This window comes from Vidua chalybeata, chromosome 28 (assembly GCF_026979565.1).
Source record: "Vidua chalybeata isolate OUT-0048 chromosome 28, bVidCha1 merged haplotype, whole genome shotgun sequence".
Lineage (NCBI taxonomy): Eukaryota > Metazoa > Chordata > Aves > Passeriformes > Viduidae > Vidua > Vidua chalybeata.
The window spans coordinates 536,595-548,462 of NC_071557.1; the positions used below are offsets into that span (position 1 = coordinate 536,595).

The 11,868-nt window shown below is 51.2% G+C and overlaps 2 protein-coding genes across 8 annotated transcripts in view; both read left to right on the forward strand.

The window, feature by feature from the left end:
• NSD3 (nuclear receptor binding SET domain protein 3) overlaps positions 1-6,594 on the forward strand; it is a 36,171-nt gene extending 29,577 nt beyond the window's left edge. For all 4 annotated transcript variants that reach the window (XM_053966280.1, XM_053966283.1, XM_053966282.1 and 1 more), the window contains 3 exons: positions 10-116; positions 433-637; positions 1,129-6,594. In XM_053966280.1, coding sequence (XP_053822255.1) covers positions 10-116; positions 433-637; positions 1,129-1,370 — 554 coding nt within the window. In that variant the 3' untranslated portion in view covers positions 1,371-6,594. The remainder of the gene's footprint in view (positions 1-9; positions 117-432; positions 638-1,128) is intronic.
• PLPP5 (phospholipid phosphatase 5) lies at positions 1,834-10,667 on the forward strand. Of its 4 annotated transcripts, none has more exons than XM_053966325.1 (7): positions 1,834-1,924; positions 6,853-6,961; positions 8,513-8,603; positions 8,714-8,777; positions 9,080-9,204; positions 9,566-9,736; positions 10,060-10,667. In XM_053966325.1, the coding sequence occupies exons 2-7, from the start codon at positions 6,902-6,904 to the stop codon at positions 10,227-10,229; spliced, it is 681 nt and encodes a 226-aa protein (XP_053822300.1). In that variant the 5' UTR covers positions 1,834-1,924; positions 6,853-6,901; the 3' UTR covers positions 10,230-10,667. The 4 variants fall into 4 exon arrangements, with proteins under 4 accessions (XP_053822300.1, XP_053822298.1, XP_053822299.1 ...); XM_053966323.1 differs by lacking the exon at positions 1,834-1,924 and adding an exon at positions 6,690-6,782; XM_053966324.1 differs by lacking the exon at positions 1,834-1,924 and adding an exon at positions 6,690-6,782 and having other exon boundaries at positions 10,135-10,667.
• Positions 10,668-11,868: the final 1,201 nt, after the last annotated feature.

Here is an 11,868-nt window from a genome sequence, read left to right on the forward strand (position 1 = left end):
AAATTTCAGGAATGGAATTAACATTCAATTACAACCTGGACTGCCTGGGCAATGGCAGGACCGAGTGTCACTGCGGAGCAGAAAACTGCAGCGGCTTCCTGGGAGTGCGTCCCAAGGTACATGGATGGAACTGGAGCTTCTCCTCCCAAATCCACAAATTCTGTAGGGCAAAGAGGCTTTTGATTTATTTCACTCTTTAGCTCTTTCTACCCTTGGAAGTCTCCAAAGATTCTATAGTCTGCCCTGCCATGCTGTTGTGCCTGGCAGGAAGTTTATTCCAAAACATCTGAATGAGCACTTCTGGCTTTTAGAGCTTAAAAACTATTTTAAATGGATCTCATTTAAGAAGAATTCATGCAAATAATAACCCAAAATTTACTTGAATGCTGGAGGTTTATAAGTGACTCTGTGTTGTGATTTTCTCCTTCTTAGACAGCATTTGCAACGGCAAATGAAGAGAAGGTAAAAAATGCAAAACTAAAGCAGAAGAAACGGAAAATAAAAACAGAACAGAAGCAGATGCATGAAGATAACTGTTTCCAGTGTGGAGATGGGGGAGAGCTGGTCATGTGTGATAAGAAGGACTGTCCCAAAGCATACCACCTCCTATGCCTTAACCTGACTCAACCACCTTTTGGTAAGGACAGTGGCTCCTCCTGCTCAACTTTTCCTTCCTGCTACAAGACAGTGTTGGAGATGAAATGCAGCATTCCTGTACATAAAATAGAGTGTTCACTTACATTAAATGCAGTATTCATTTGCACTAAGTGCACCAAATTTGCTTTTGTAATACCACTCACTTTTAGCAGTACATCGGGTGACTGTTCCTAAATGGAACCGGTGGGCAGAGGCTTTATCATAATTTTTAATGTTGTTCTTGTTCCTCTCCTTGAATCAAACCTCCTTTTATTTTGATTGAAACATGAGCATCATCTTTTTGCCTAAAAAATGCAAAGTAGAACTGTTTTCAGTCAGCTTCTTGTACATGAGAGGCAGAAGTGGCGGCTGATTTTTCTCAACTTTGTCTGCATTCATCTGAGCAATCCAACACGGAGTGAGGGTTAAAGGCCAGTGCTGTCTCCACAGTGCACTAATTCCAGTTCTTTCTTTGTCTCCTCCCATCCTCAGGAAAGTGGGAATGTCCGTGGCATCAGTGTGACATCTGTAGCAATCCTGCCGTGTCCTTCTGTGAGTTTTGCCCCCATTCCTTCTGTAAGGATCACGAGAAGGGAGCCCTGGTGCCGTCGGCGCTGGACGGCCGCCTCTGCTGCTCCGCGCACGACCCCAAGTCTCCTGTGGCACCCGAGTACTGGAGCAAGATCAAGTGCAAATTGGAAGCACAGAATGCTGTGGAAGAGGCGAAGGAGTGAATTTGGTTAAAAACAAACACGGGAGGGGAGAAGAGGGGCAGCAGGCGATGAACTCAGAGTTTGCAGTGCCACACTCGGCTTTGTCCTCGGAGCCGTCACGTGTGAGCTGGAATGGGACCATTGACCTGAGAGAGAAGGACCAGGCAGTGGTGTTTGGTTTTTATTGTTTGGTCTTTCTTTTACCCTTGAATGTGCTACAGCAGCTCTTACTGTTGGAAACCAGGAGCGTCTTGGCCTTTGAAGAAAACCGTAAACCTTTTGACAGTGAAAAGAATATTCTGTTTAAAATAATGTTCTTTGAGTGTAGAAAGCAAAGCATAGCCACATATTTATTTATTTAATTTTGAAAGGGTGTTGAAGATCTGGCTTTGATCAGTCATCGTGTCTTTAGAAACAAAACAGCGAAGCCAACGTAACTTTTGTGTCTAGTTTATGGAAAGAGCAAAGCCTCTCCCCTCTGTAACTGAGATGCCAAACAGACAGGTGTGGGTGTCAGACCAGGTGACTCTGAAATGCCTCTGTTCCAGTACTTATTGTTAAAGGCATTGGAGAAGGTAGGTTGTCTCTCATGTTTACTTATGAATATTATTGTGAAGCTTTTCCTGTGAGAAATCAGGTGTGTGACTTCTGGGAAGTGCTCGTAACACAAGGTCTGGCAGGGGGGAAGAAATGGTGGTGCCTTGCTCCAGAGCTGTCTTGGGTGTTTGCAGACATGCAGAAATCCAGAGTTTAATTACACAGTGGTCATTTCTTTATCCCACCTATTTTGGAAACCCCTCCCAGGCAGGAGAGGCTCCCAGCCCTCAGGCAGAGCTGAAGGCAGTCCTGCCAGTGGGTTCCTCATCTGGTTTGGTGGCAGTTACTGAGTGTGAGTCTTCAGTCCTGCCTTCTCAGGCTCCCCTTGGCTTCAGGGAGACTTGGGCACGAGGGGGACCTGACCCATGTGCGTGTTGGTTTCGACGGAATGTTAAGATTTTTTTTGTTAAGAGAGATCTTCTGACTTTAATCTTCATTGTTAATGGAGCTGAGGAACATCTCAGCACTTCCTCTATGAACAGGGTATTTTGTGTCTGGGTAAGGGCCATATCCCAGCAGCCAGCTGATGCCTCAGGAGATGGTTCTGTCTTGGATTTCCTCTGTCAATCAGAGAGACAGACTCCTTCAGTGAGGCTTTCAAAGTGGCTTATGTTGGCTCTTGTTCCAGAATTTTTTTAGAAAACCTCTATTCCTCCGTTTTTTTGTGCAAGGAGCCACGGGGCACTGGTGTCCCCAGGCTGGAGCTAGTTTTGGTGACTCTTCCCCCCAGCCCACGATCTCACCAAGCACTGTCTCCCCCCACCCTGGTATAGCTAGTACTTCTGATTTGTGTACTGATAACAGCTACTCCCTGCCAGCCTTTGCTCGTGGGTACTGAAAATAATCAAATGTTGCTGGCATCTGGCTGAACTGAGCCTTGGAATTAAGAACCTTGTCTCTGGAAAACTGCTTACACAAACCTGTGGGAACACGGAGACTTCTCAGATCAAGAAAAAGTCAGTGTGGAATTTAGAACATGCCTTGCCTCTGCCTGGAGTCCTTCTCATCCTCAAATTGATGTACAGGGGGAGTTGTTTGTGTGTGCAATGGTAGAGTGGTAGATACACTACAGTCCCTGAGCAGCTGCTGTGCCATGGACTCGGCCCAGAGCAGCTGCCCACACCTCCCTTGGGGTGACAGAGCCCACAGGTGTCTGGGGCACTCCTGGGCCAGCAGCTCTTGGGATCCCTAAAGCACTTCCTGCTGTGGGCCATGCTCCAGTGAGGGTCCGACACTAACCCTGCTGGAAAGCAGTGCTGGATTTTGGTATTTTTAAAGGAAAAAAAAGGTACAAAAAGGATTTTATTTTTCTTAATGTTTTGTGTGGGAAATGTCTCTTTTTAAGCTCTTATTGAGGATGTTTAACCTTCCCAGAAATTCCAAACACAGCTCTTGCTGCTGTGTCTGTAGGGCCTGGGTGTTCACTTTGTAGTCTTCATTAGGCTTGATAATGTTCAGTGATTTTCTCTGAAGTCAGAGCATTCTGATATTGCAGCTATCAGCAGATATATTTTATATATATATATATATATCAGATATGTTGCTGATATCGTGCTGCTCTGTGAGTGCATCAGCCTGCTCCATTCATCCCGTGTCCATGGTGACCTGCTGAGCAGAGGGACGTGGTGTGGCAGCACCAGGACACCTTGGGAGCATTGGATGGGAGCCACAGACTGTCAGTGGCCACCTTGGCCATGCCACAGAGCTGTGCCAGGACACAGGACACAGGGAGGGCACAGAAAGCTTCAAACTTCTGTTTTAAAACTTCTTAAAAATGCTGTGATGGAGGCTGCTGCTCCTTGTGCCACTTGATGTCTTGGTTCACTTTGTGTTCAGACTTCTTAGAGATGCTTCTTTTTTCCACCAAAAAGTGATTCATAGCAGCCAACAGCTGGGCTTGGGCTCAGAAGGGAAAACAGGAGAGGTTGTTCAGTTTGTGAACAAAACTCTGAACTGAAGAGAAGGTGAGTCTTTCAAAAAGCTTTAACTTTGTTAGATGAGAGCAGGCCAGTTCAGAGGATCTTGGTGACTGCAGGGGCTGTTCTGGGTGCCAGGCTCAGATGTTAAAATGTACATTTTCACCATGTCTTTGTAAACTGACTAACCAGAATGTAGTTGCTTAGTGCAGCTCCTTTGTAAGGAAAAGATTGCACAGCTGTTCTGATGGATTGGCTTCAGCAGAGTGGGAGGCAGCTGCTGAATTAATTTGTGTGGGCTCCAAATTAAGGAATCTTGGGTCATTTCATGCTGAGACCTAGGGGAAATCCACAAAACTGGTGATTTTGGTGGAGAATTGCAGTGTGCTGTCCCAGCACATTGTTGTTCCTTCATGGGAACACACCGGCATGTTTTTCTCTTACTTTCGTGTTGAATTTTTGGGGTGGCCCCACACGCCCGGTGACCTCCTGCCTCCAGCTCTGGCACCTGGGCAGTGCCTGAGCTGCCCTGCCCAGGGAACAGGGTTTGTGGTTTACTGGAGCTTTTGCTCTGCAGCTGCACCTGGGCACAGTGCAGGCATCCTGCAGCCCGTGGCCAGATGAATCTAGAAGCAAGAATTCCACGATTCTGTGATTCCAGTGGTGCAGAGGCCGGCTCCACCATTCCTGAACACTTGGTGCCAGCATTAGCTGTTGTAGCTGTCAGATTATTGTATAGACTTGTCCTGCCCATAGGCTGTTAAAGGCATTTGCAGCTCAGGAAGGAAATTTCGTGGGCAAATCACCTTCTCTGGTCACCACATGGTCTTGGAGAATCAGTTCAAATGGAGTAATAGGGCTGGAATGTGGATTTTTGGCCTTTCTTCTAAAAAAACCCTTCTCTTATCTTAATTTCAGGATAGAATGGGAAAGACACAATTACTAGACATAATTATCAATGAGCATAAAATCTGTATATATTGAAACTTTACAGAATTATGTGGGCGGGGAGGGGGGAGGGTGGGATGGGGGTGTCCGACGCTGGTACGGAGAAGTCACTTTAACATGGAAACCTCTGCCTCATTGAATTCAGGGTTTAATGTACTTGAAGCTCTGCGGTTCCTTTTACAGCTTTTTTATTTATACATGATTTTTTGTATACTGCATTGAAAATGTCCTTGACTTCCCCCGAGCTCCTTCCTGCTCCCGCTGTACAGTGGATCCATGGCACACGGGAGGGTTGGGGAGCAGCTGTCTCGGAGGTGTGCGCTCGCCAGGTGTTGCGTGGGAGACGGCGACCTTGGGGCAATGCTGTCCCTTTGCTTCCCATTCCCGTCAGCTTTCCCCACCATTTCTCTTTGTGTAGCAAAAAAACATTTGCACTTAACGATACACTCCTACACGTTGGATGTATTCCCAGTGTTGTTCTGAGGGAAAAAGGAGAAAAAGAAAAAGGCAAAACAGGAAGAAAAGAAAAGTTGTTCCCTGTGATACTGTATTTCCGAGTGAGCAGCTCAGGTCTGTGTTCCCCTGGGAGGGGTCTCGCTGCTCCAGAGCGGGACGTAGGGAGCTGGAACTGAGCTTTGTGTAGGGGATTTCTGTGATTAATGTGAATAAAAAAGGGAAAACATGTGTGATTTTGCCAAAGCCATTTACCACTCCCTGTGCCCCGGGGCTGTGCCCTCGCTGTGCCACCTCCAGGGGCCTGCAGCTGCCTGGGGTCCCTCTGGAGATCCCAGCTGTGTGGGGTCCCGGGGAGCCCCCCACCCTGCAGTTCTCTCTCGCTTTTGGGTCATAACCAGGCTGGACGAACCCCTACGCTCCCCGTCCCGGGTGGATCTGTATCTCATTTTGGTGTCACTTTTCCAACAAGCCCGCGGCGCTGCCGCAGCCCCCGGGGGGATCCCGTCCCGTCGGAGCCGGGGGTTTGCATCCGGGGTGCCGTGAGGACCCCAGCCCCTTTGTCTCCACGCGAGTGATGTTGCACAACACAGATCCCCGCGGATCCGTCTCCATCCCCACGTGCTCTGTAAGATGGACCTTTGTAGAGTCGTTATTTCTGTAGACTTTGTTTATCTGTAACAAACTTTGTAGATTCTGTGAAATGTTATTTTAACGAAATCACTCGAGTCTTTAATAGCAAAGCGTCGATATTCACCCAAGTCGGTATGGAAGAGTTTTTGGACGCAGATGCAGCCCTGGCACTACCGAGGAGTGTCTGATTCCACGGGGCATTACTGTATCATGACTTGATGTTGCCGCATAGACTTTGAGATATCCAATATTTTGGGGGGTTTGTGTTGGCCTCTGTCCTCTTGCATAGTGTGAAGCCTGTAAAGCTGGTTCCCTGTACATAGATAGCTCCTGTCCTCTAGGTAGAGCGTATCGAGACTTGCCTGTAATATTTTAGCTTCTTACTGACTGTGTGTGATGGTAGAACATATAATTTTTGTACATTCTATTTACTGAGATGTTGCCTTGGTTTTTTTTTTTTTTTTTATTTTTTTTTTACAAATACTTTGGAATTCCGATGTGGTTTTTTGGGGGTTTTGGTTTGGGTTTTTTGTTTGTTTTCCTTTTTTTTTTTTTTCCTTTTTCTTTTTTTTTTTTTTTTTTTTCCCTTTTGCTTTTCCGTGAGGATTCCTTTGGAAAGGTTTTTAATGACATTCCACTGATCTGAAAATTTTTTGCTTGAGGTTGACTTCAATAAATCGTTCTGAATGTTCCAATGATGAGATGAGTCAGTTCCGTCTCGGGGCGGGGCGGGGGCGGGGGGGATAACGGGACTCCCGGCCGCGGTCCCTCCTCCGGGCGGGCCGCGCTCGCCCCGCCCGGCACTCCGCGGGCGCGCAGTGGCCATGCGGCGAGCGGAGCTGGCGGCCGAGGCCGCGCTGCGGGCGCTGCTCCTCGCCACCTTCGGGTGGGTGCGGGACCCCCGCCCGCCGCCCTGCCCCGCCCGCCCCAGCGCTCATGTGCTCGTCTCGTTGCAGGATCACGGAGTTCCTGCCGCCCTTCCAGCGCGTGGTGCAGCCCGAGGAGATGTGGCTCTACAAAAGCCCCTACGTTGAAGTGGACCACGTCCCCACAGTCTTCATGTTCGTAAGTTCAGTGGGTTCCTGAAGTGGTTTGGGTCGGAAGGGACCTTAAAAGATCATTTCGTCCGTCCCACCTACGGGGGACGCCCCCCTTCCACCAGACCAAGCCCTACAATAATCTGTGAACAGTTCCGGGGCTGGAGCATCCACAGCTGCTCCGGGCAGCCTGTGCCAGTGTTTCCTGCGTTTACTTTGATTTATTCTCGAATTACCAGCTCTCCTTTCAAAGCAAAGCTGCTGGCTAAAGGCTTGTACTGCAATACCTGCAGCTCCTAGTGCACGTTGCAGAAAGTGCAGGATATGGTGTCCTGTGGATAAAGAGCTGCAGGGAGGGGCTGTGAGGATGGAGCCTGGCTCTGCTCAGTGGGGGCGAGAGGCTCAAGCTGCACCACGGACATTTCCACCTGAACAGGAGGAAAAGCTTTCCTGTGTGGGTGACTGAGCAGTGACACAGGCTGTCCAGACAGTGGGAGTCTCCTTACCTGGAGATACTCACAATCCATCTGGTCACAGTGCTGGGTGATGTGCTCTGAGCACCCTGAGCAGAGGGGTTGGACTTGATGGTCCCAGCCCCAGAGATCCCTTTCTACCCATCCTGTGAGATTAGTACCAACTAGGCCAAACATACAGCGATCTTTGTCATATTTTGAGGCTTTACCATCCAGGGTTGCCTTTGGGATTTGAAGCTGATAAACGGATTAGGACTTTGCACTGTTGTCCAAAATCCATTCCACGTCTAACTTACCGGGCACATGGAAGATAGCACAGCTCTCGCTATCAGGGAATGTTTTCCTTGCAAGCAGCTATTTTTAGCAGGGATTTATTATCGTTTTATTGTCAAATGTTTTCCCAACGGCTCTAGGCTTGGTTAGAGGAGTTTGACTAACTCTGTGTTAGAGTTCCAGGAGAGAGCAGTGTGTCAGAGGGATTGGCTCCCTCTGTCACAGGGCTGAGGTGAAGGGCTGTGGCTCCTGAGTTAGAAAATGGCAGGTGGGATTTCCTGCAAGAGGTGGCCGCTAAACATGAAGGACAAAACCTCGGGATAGCATTTGGAACAGGCAGCGTAAAGCAGGACGTGTGCCAGAGCTCAGGGGGGAGCAGACTCCGTGGGAGCCGGGCAGTGGTGAGGATGTCCCGGGGTGAAATCCCTCGGGGCTGAGATGGGGATGGTGATAACTGCTCTGAATCAGCAGCTGTGGTTTTGCTGACGGAGCAGAGCGCGGGTGCTGCTGACAGAGCTAATGCTGGGGCTTGTGGGGAGGGGAGAGCTGAGGTGCTGTGCCTCGGGACACCCCCAACAGGCAGCCAGAGCAGCACTCTGCCAGGAGAGCTGTCTGAGAGCCAAAGGATGTGCTGGGCTGGTCAGGGCCTGCTGCAGATCCAGCTGGTGGGGGACTGTGTTCTGATGGAAGTGCAGCGATTGCAGAGGACAGATTGCTGCTTGCCTTTGGGGAAGGGAAGTGCACTCGGAGTCTTCTTGAGTAACTGCTCTTGTGTTCTGGTGAGAGCTTAAACCTGCTTCACTGACACCTAAAATTCTCCCTGCGTTGTGCAGTTCATCGCATTTCTGTCTCCCTTGTTGCTCATCATCCTGGCGAGGCTGTTCATGGGCGCTGACCACGAGGACACGAGGGAAGCCTGCCTTGGTGAGCTCCTCCTTGTTCCAGGGAAAGGCAGCTTGAGCCCTGCCCATGCCTGAACGTGCTGCACTCTCAGGTGGGGATGATGCTGATGTGACCCTTTTGCTCTCTCTCAGCTGCCAGCCTTGCTCTCGCCCTGAACGGGGTTTTCACAAACGCCCTGAAGCTCGCAGTGGGGAGGTGAGGACTGGCTGGTTCCCAGCGGGGCAGGCAGGTCTGCAATAGCCACATCAGGCCCAGGAGCTGAACTTGGACATGCTCAGCCTGGAAAGAATGTGGGTTTTTTTCTAGCTGCAAAGGCAATTTAGAAATAGAAAAAACACTGGGGAGCTGCTGTCTCAGGCCATCGCTCAGATGGGCTCACTCAGGCCCAGGCTGGGGAGGATCGCGTTGGCACGGGCAGCTCCCTGTGCTCCCTGCTGCCCCGTGGGTGCTGGCAGTGCCCACGCAGGGGGGCCCTGAGCTCCACTTCCCCATCCCAGGCCACGGCCCGACTTCTTCCACCGCTGCTTCCCGGACGGCCGAGCCAACGCCGAGCTGGCGTGCACGGGGGACGCGCGCAGGGTGACCGAGGGCCGCAAGAGCTTCCCCAGCGGACACTCGTCCTGTGAGTCTGCCACGTCTCCCTCCTGCTGCAGCGAGCTCTGGGGGGCAGGACCCGTGGGGAGGGCAGCTTGCATTTGCTTTCCTGCACCCCACAGCTTTGGCTGCATTCCCAGAGGGACTCGGGTTTCCCTCTGCAAAGGAATGGGGTGAGAAATGTGCTCCAAAGCTGTCTGCAACCCCAGAAGGAGGGATGTGTGCCAGGTAGCAGCTTCTAGGATCCATCAGTCCCAGCTGGTACTTCCCTTGGCTCACAGGCACAGGCAGACACCTCTCGCAGCCTTTCCACTGCAGCAGCAGAGGGTGAGGGTCTGGCAGCAAAGCCTGGAGCTATTCTGAACCGACATTGTTCTGTTCTCTTCCAGTTGCCTTCGCTGGTCTTGCCTTCTCTGCCTTCTACGTGGCAGGGAAGCTGCACAGCTTCGTTCCAGGCCGGGGGGGCCGGGCCCTGCGCTTCTGTGCCTTCCTCCTGCCCCTCTTCCTGGCCACCCTCATCGCCGTGTCCCGCACCTGCGACTACAAGCACCACTGGGAAGGTGGGTGAGCAGCTGTGGTGCACCTGGACGGGGCTCAGCAGGTGCCCTGAGCAGGGCACTCCAGGCACGGGGGGGCTGTGGTGCCACAGAAGTGTTCAGAGCCCCAAACAGTGACTTGGGGGGTTTTTTTTACTCCTCCAGTGGCAATTTTGCTGCCACCTGCAGGGAACTGCTGCCTTCCTCTGTGGTCTTGAAATACATACCAAGCTTGGGTTTACAGCCAAGTCAGGTTATGGATCTAGCAGAAAAGCTGCTGCTGAGGAATTGATCAGGAGGCTTGGGAGGGTGAAGGGCCATTAACTTTTCTCTGGTCTCGCCCACAGATGTGTTGGTTGGCTCAGTGATGGGCTTGGTGCTCGCATACCTGTGCTACAGGCAGTACTACCCTCCCCTGACAGACCCCACGTGCCACAAACCATCTCTGGCCAAGCCCAAACCGCTGCCAGCGCACGAGGAGAAGCCTCCAGCTGCCAGCTTCCACCTGAACATCTAGTGCCAGGCTCTTCCTGCCTGCTCCCTGGATGCCAGGGCAGGGTGAGGCTTGGGGGAGGCTGCTCAGGAGAAGTGAGGACGAACCCCTGGGCAGGTGTTCCCTGCCGAGCTGGTGAGTTTCCTGCCCTGGCCCTTGTGTTGCTTCATCTCACTGAATTTTGTAGGCCGCCCCCTCCTCAGGCCCACTGTGAAGGGAGGGAGGCGCTCGGGCTGCCAAGCTGCACAAAGACAGTTGGGGTGTGAACACAAACTGGGAAGATGTGACGACCCAGTGTGCTCGGTCTGGTGGGAGTTCTCATGTCCAGTCCAGGAGGCACCACTGGCCACCTCCCTGCAGTCCAGCCGAGCTGTCCCAGCCCTTCTCCTGGGAAATGAAGTGCAGGACCTGCCAACTTTGAGCTTTTCTAATTTCCCAAATAAAGGAGTTTAATTTTTGTAATGAGCTGTGGTACTAAAACTTTATTTCAAGGTTTGGGTTGTTGCTTTATGAGCCATTCCCTCTGGTGTCTGCTGGGCTTTCTGGTGGGTGCTCTTTCCTTGCAGCTCTAGTAGTTTCAAGGAGAGATGACAGCAGAAAATGAAATGGTGTCTGGGAGCATCCCTGCACCTGTGTGAGAGCATCCTGCACGGGTGCTCCTTTCCCTGCCCATGGTCTGTCTCAGACAAGGAGGGGCAGAGTGCTGCTGAGATCCAGGTTCTGCTGCCTGGCAGCAGCTCTGGGAGCAGTTGTTTGTCACCACTCCCTCCAAGGACGGGTTTCAAGTGTGTGTACATGCAAACAGCACAGGTGAGGCTGCAGCAGAGCAAGGCAGGTGAGTCAGTAATGAAACACCACCCCATCAGCTGCAGTTTGGACCCTCTAGAACTCTGCAGCTTCAATAGTTACAGAAATAGCCTCACTTTCCCCTAGAACTGCACATGTGAATTTTCTAGCCCTTCCCTCTCCCCTCAGACATGCACACACCACAGTCATCTACGTATTTATTTTGGCTTTTACTGGAAAAGACATTAAATAACATTTAAAATGTATTTCTTTTTTTTTTTTAACAAAGTGCATAACTTAAAAAGCTGATCATTAGTGTCCCATGTTAAGACTGTTCCTTTTCCTACTCCCATGAGACCTTAGCCAGCAGTCAGGTGCTGACCAAGCAGCTTGGCTGTTCCTGCAGTCAGGTAAAGAACAGCTTCTGTTCCTCGGGAGGGGAGGAGGGATGGAGGCTGCAAACAAAACCCTTCCAATAGTGCAAATAACAGACAATGGAGGAAAAACAAACCAACAGGCTGGGGGGGGGGGGGGGGAAGGCTCCTTACCCCATGCAGGGCAAAAATCAGCAGGGGGAAAAGTGGTTTGGCTCTTCCAAAGGCTGCACAGCAACACCTCACACAGCACTGGAGCCCCATCCCAGGCAGCTTTGGTGCCCAGGGCAGGATCACAGAGCCTCTCCAGCCCTGCCCCCTCAGAAAAGACCTTCCAGGCAGGTGCAGCCTGAGCTGCCTACAGAGCTGGTGTCGTTCCTGCAGCGTGCAGACCCCGCTGGACCTGGGCTCAGCCTTGGCTGGCTGCGTTTCGTACACTTCAAGCTGAACAAGGAGGGGCGCGTGGCAGGCACGGATCTCTGTGCTCCCCTGCCAGCCCCGTG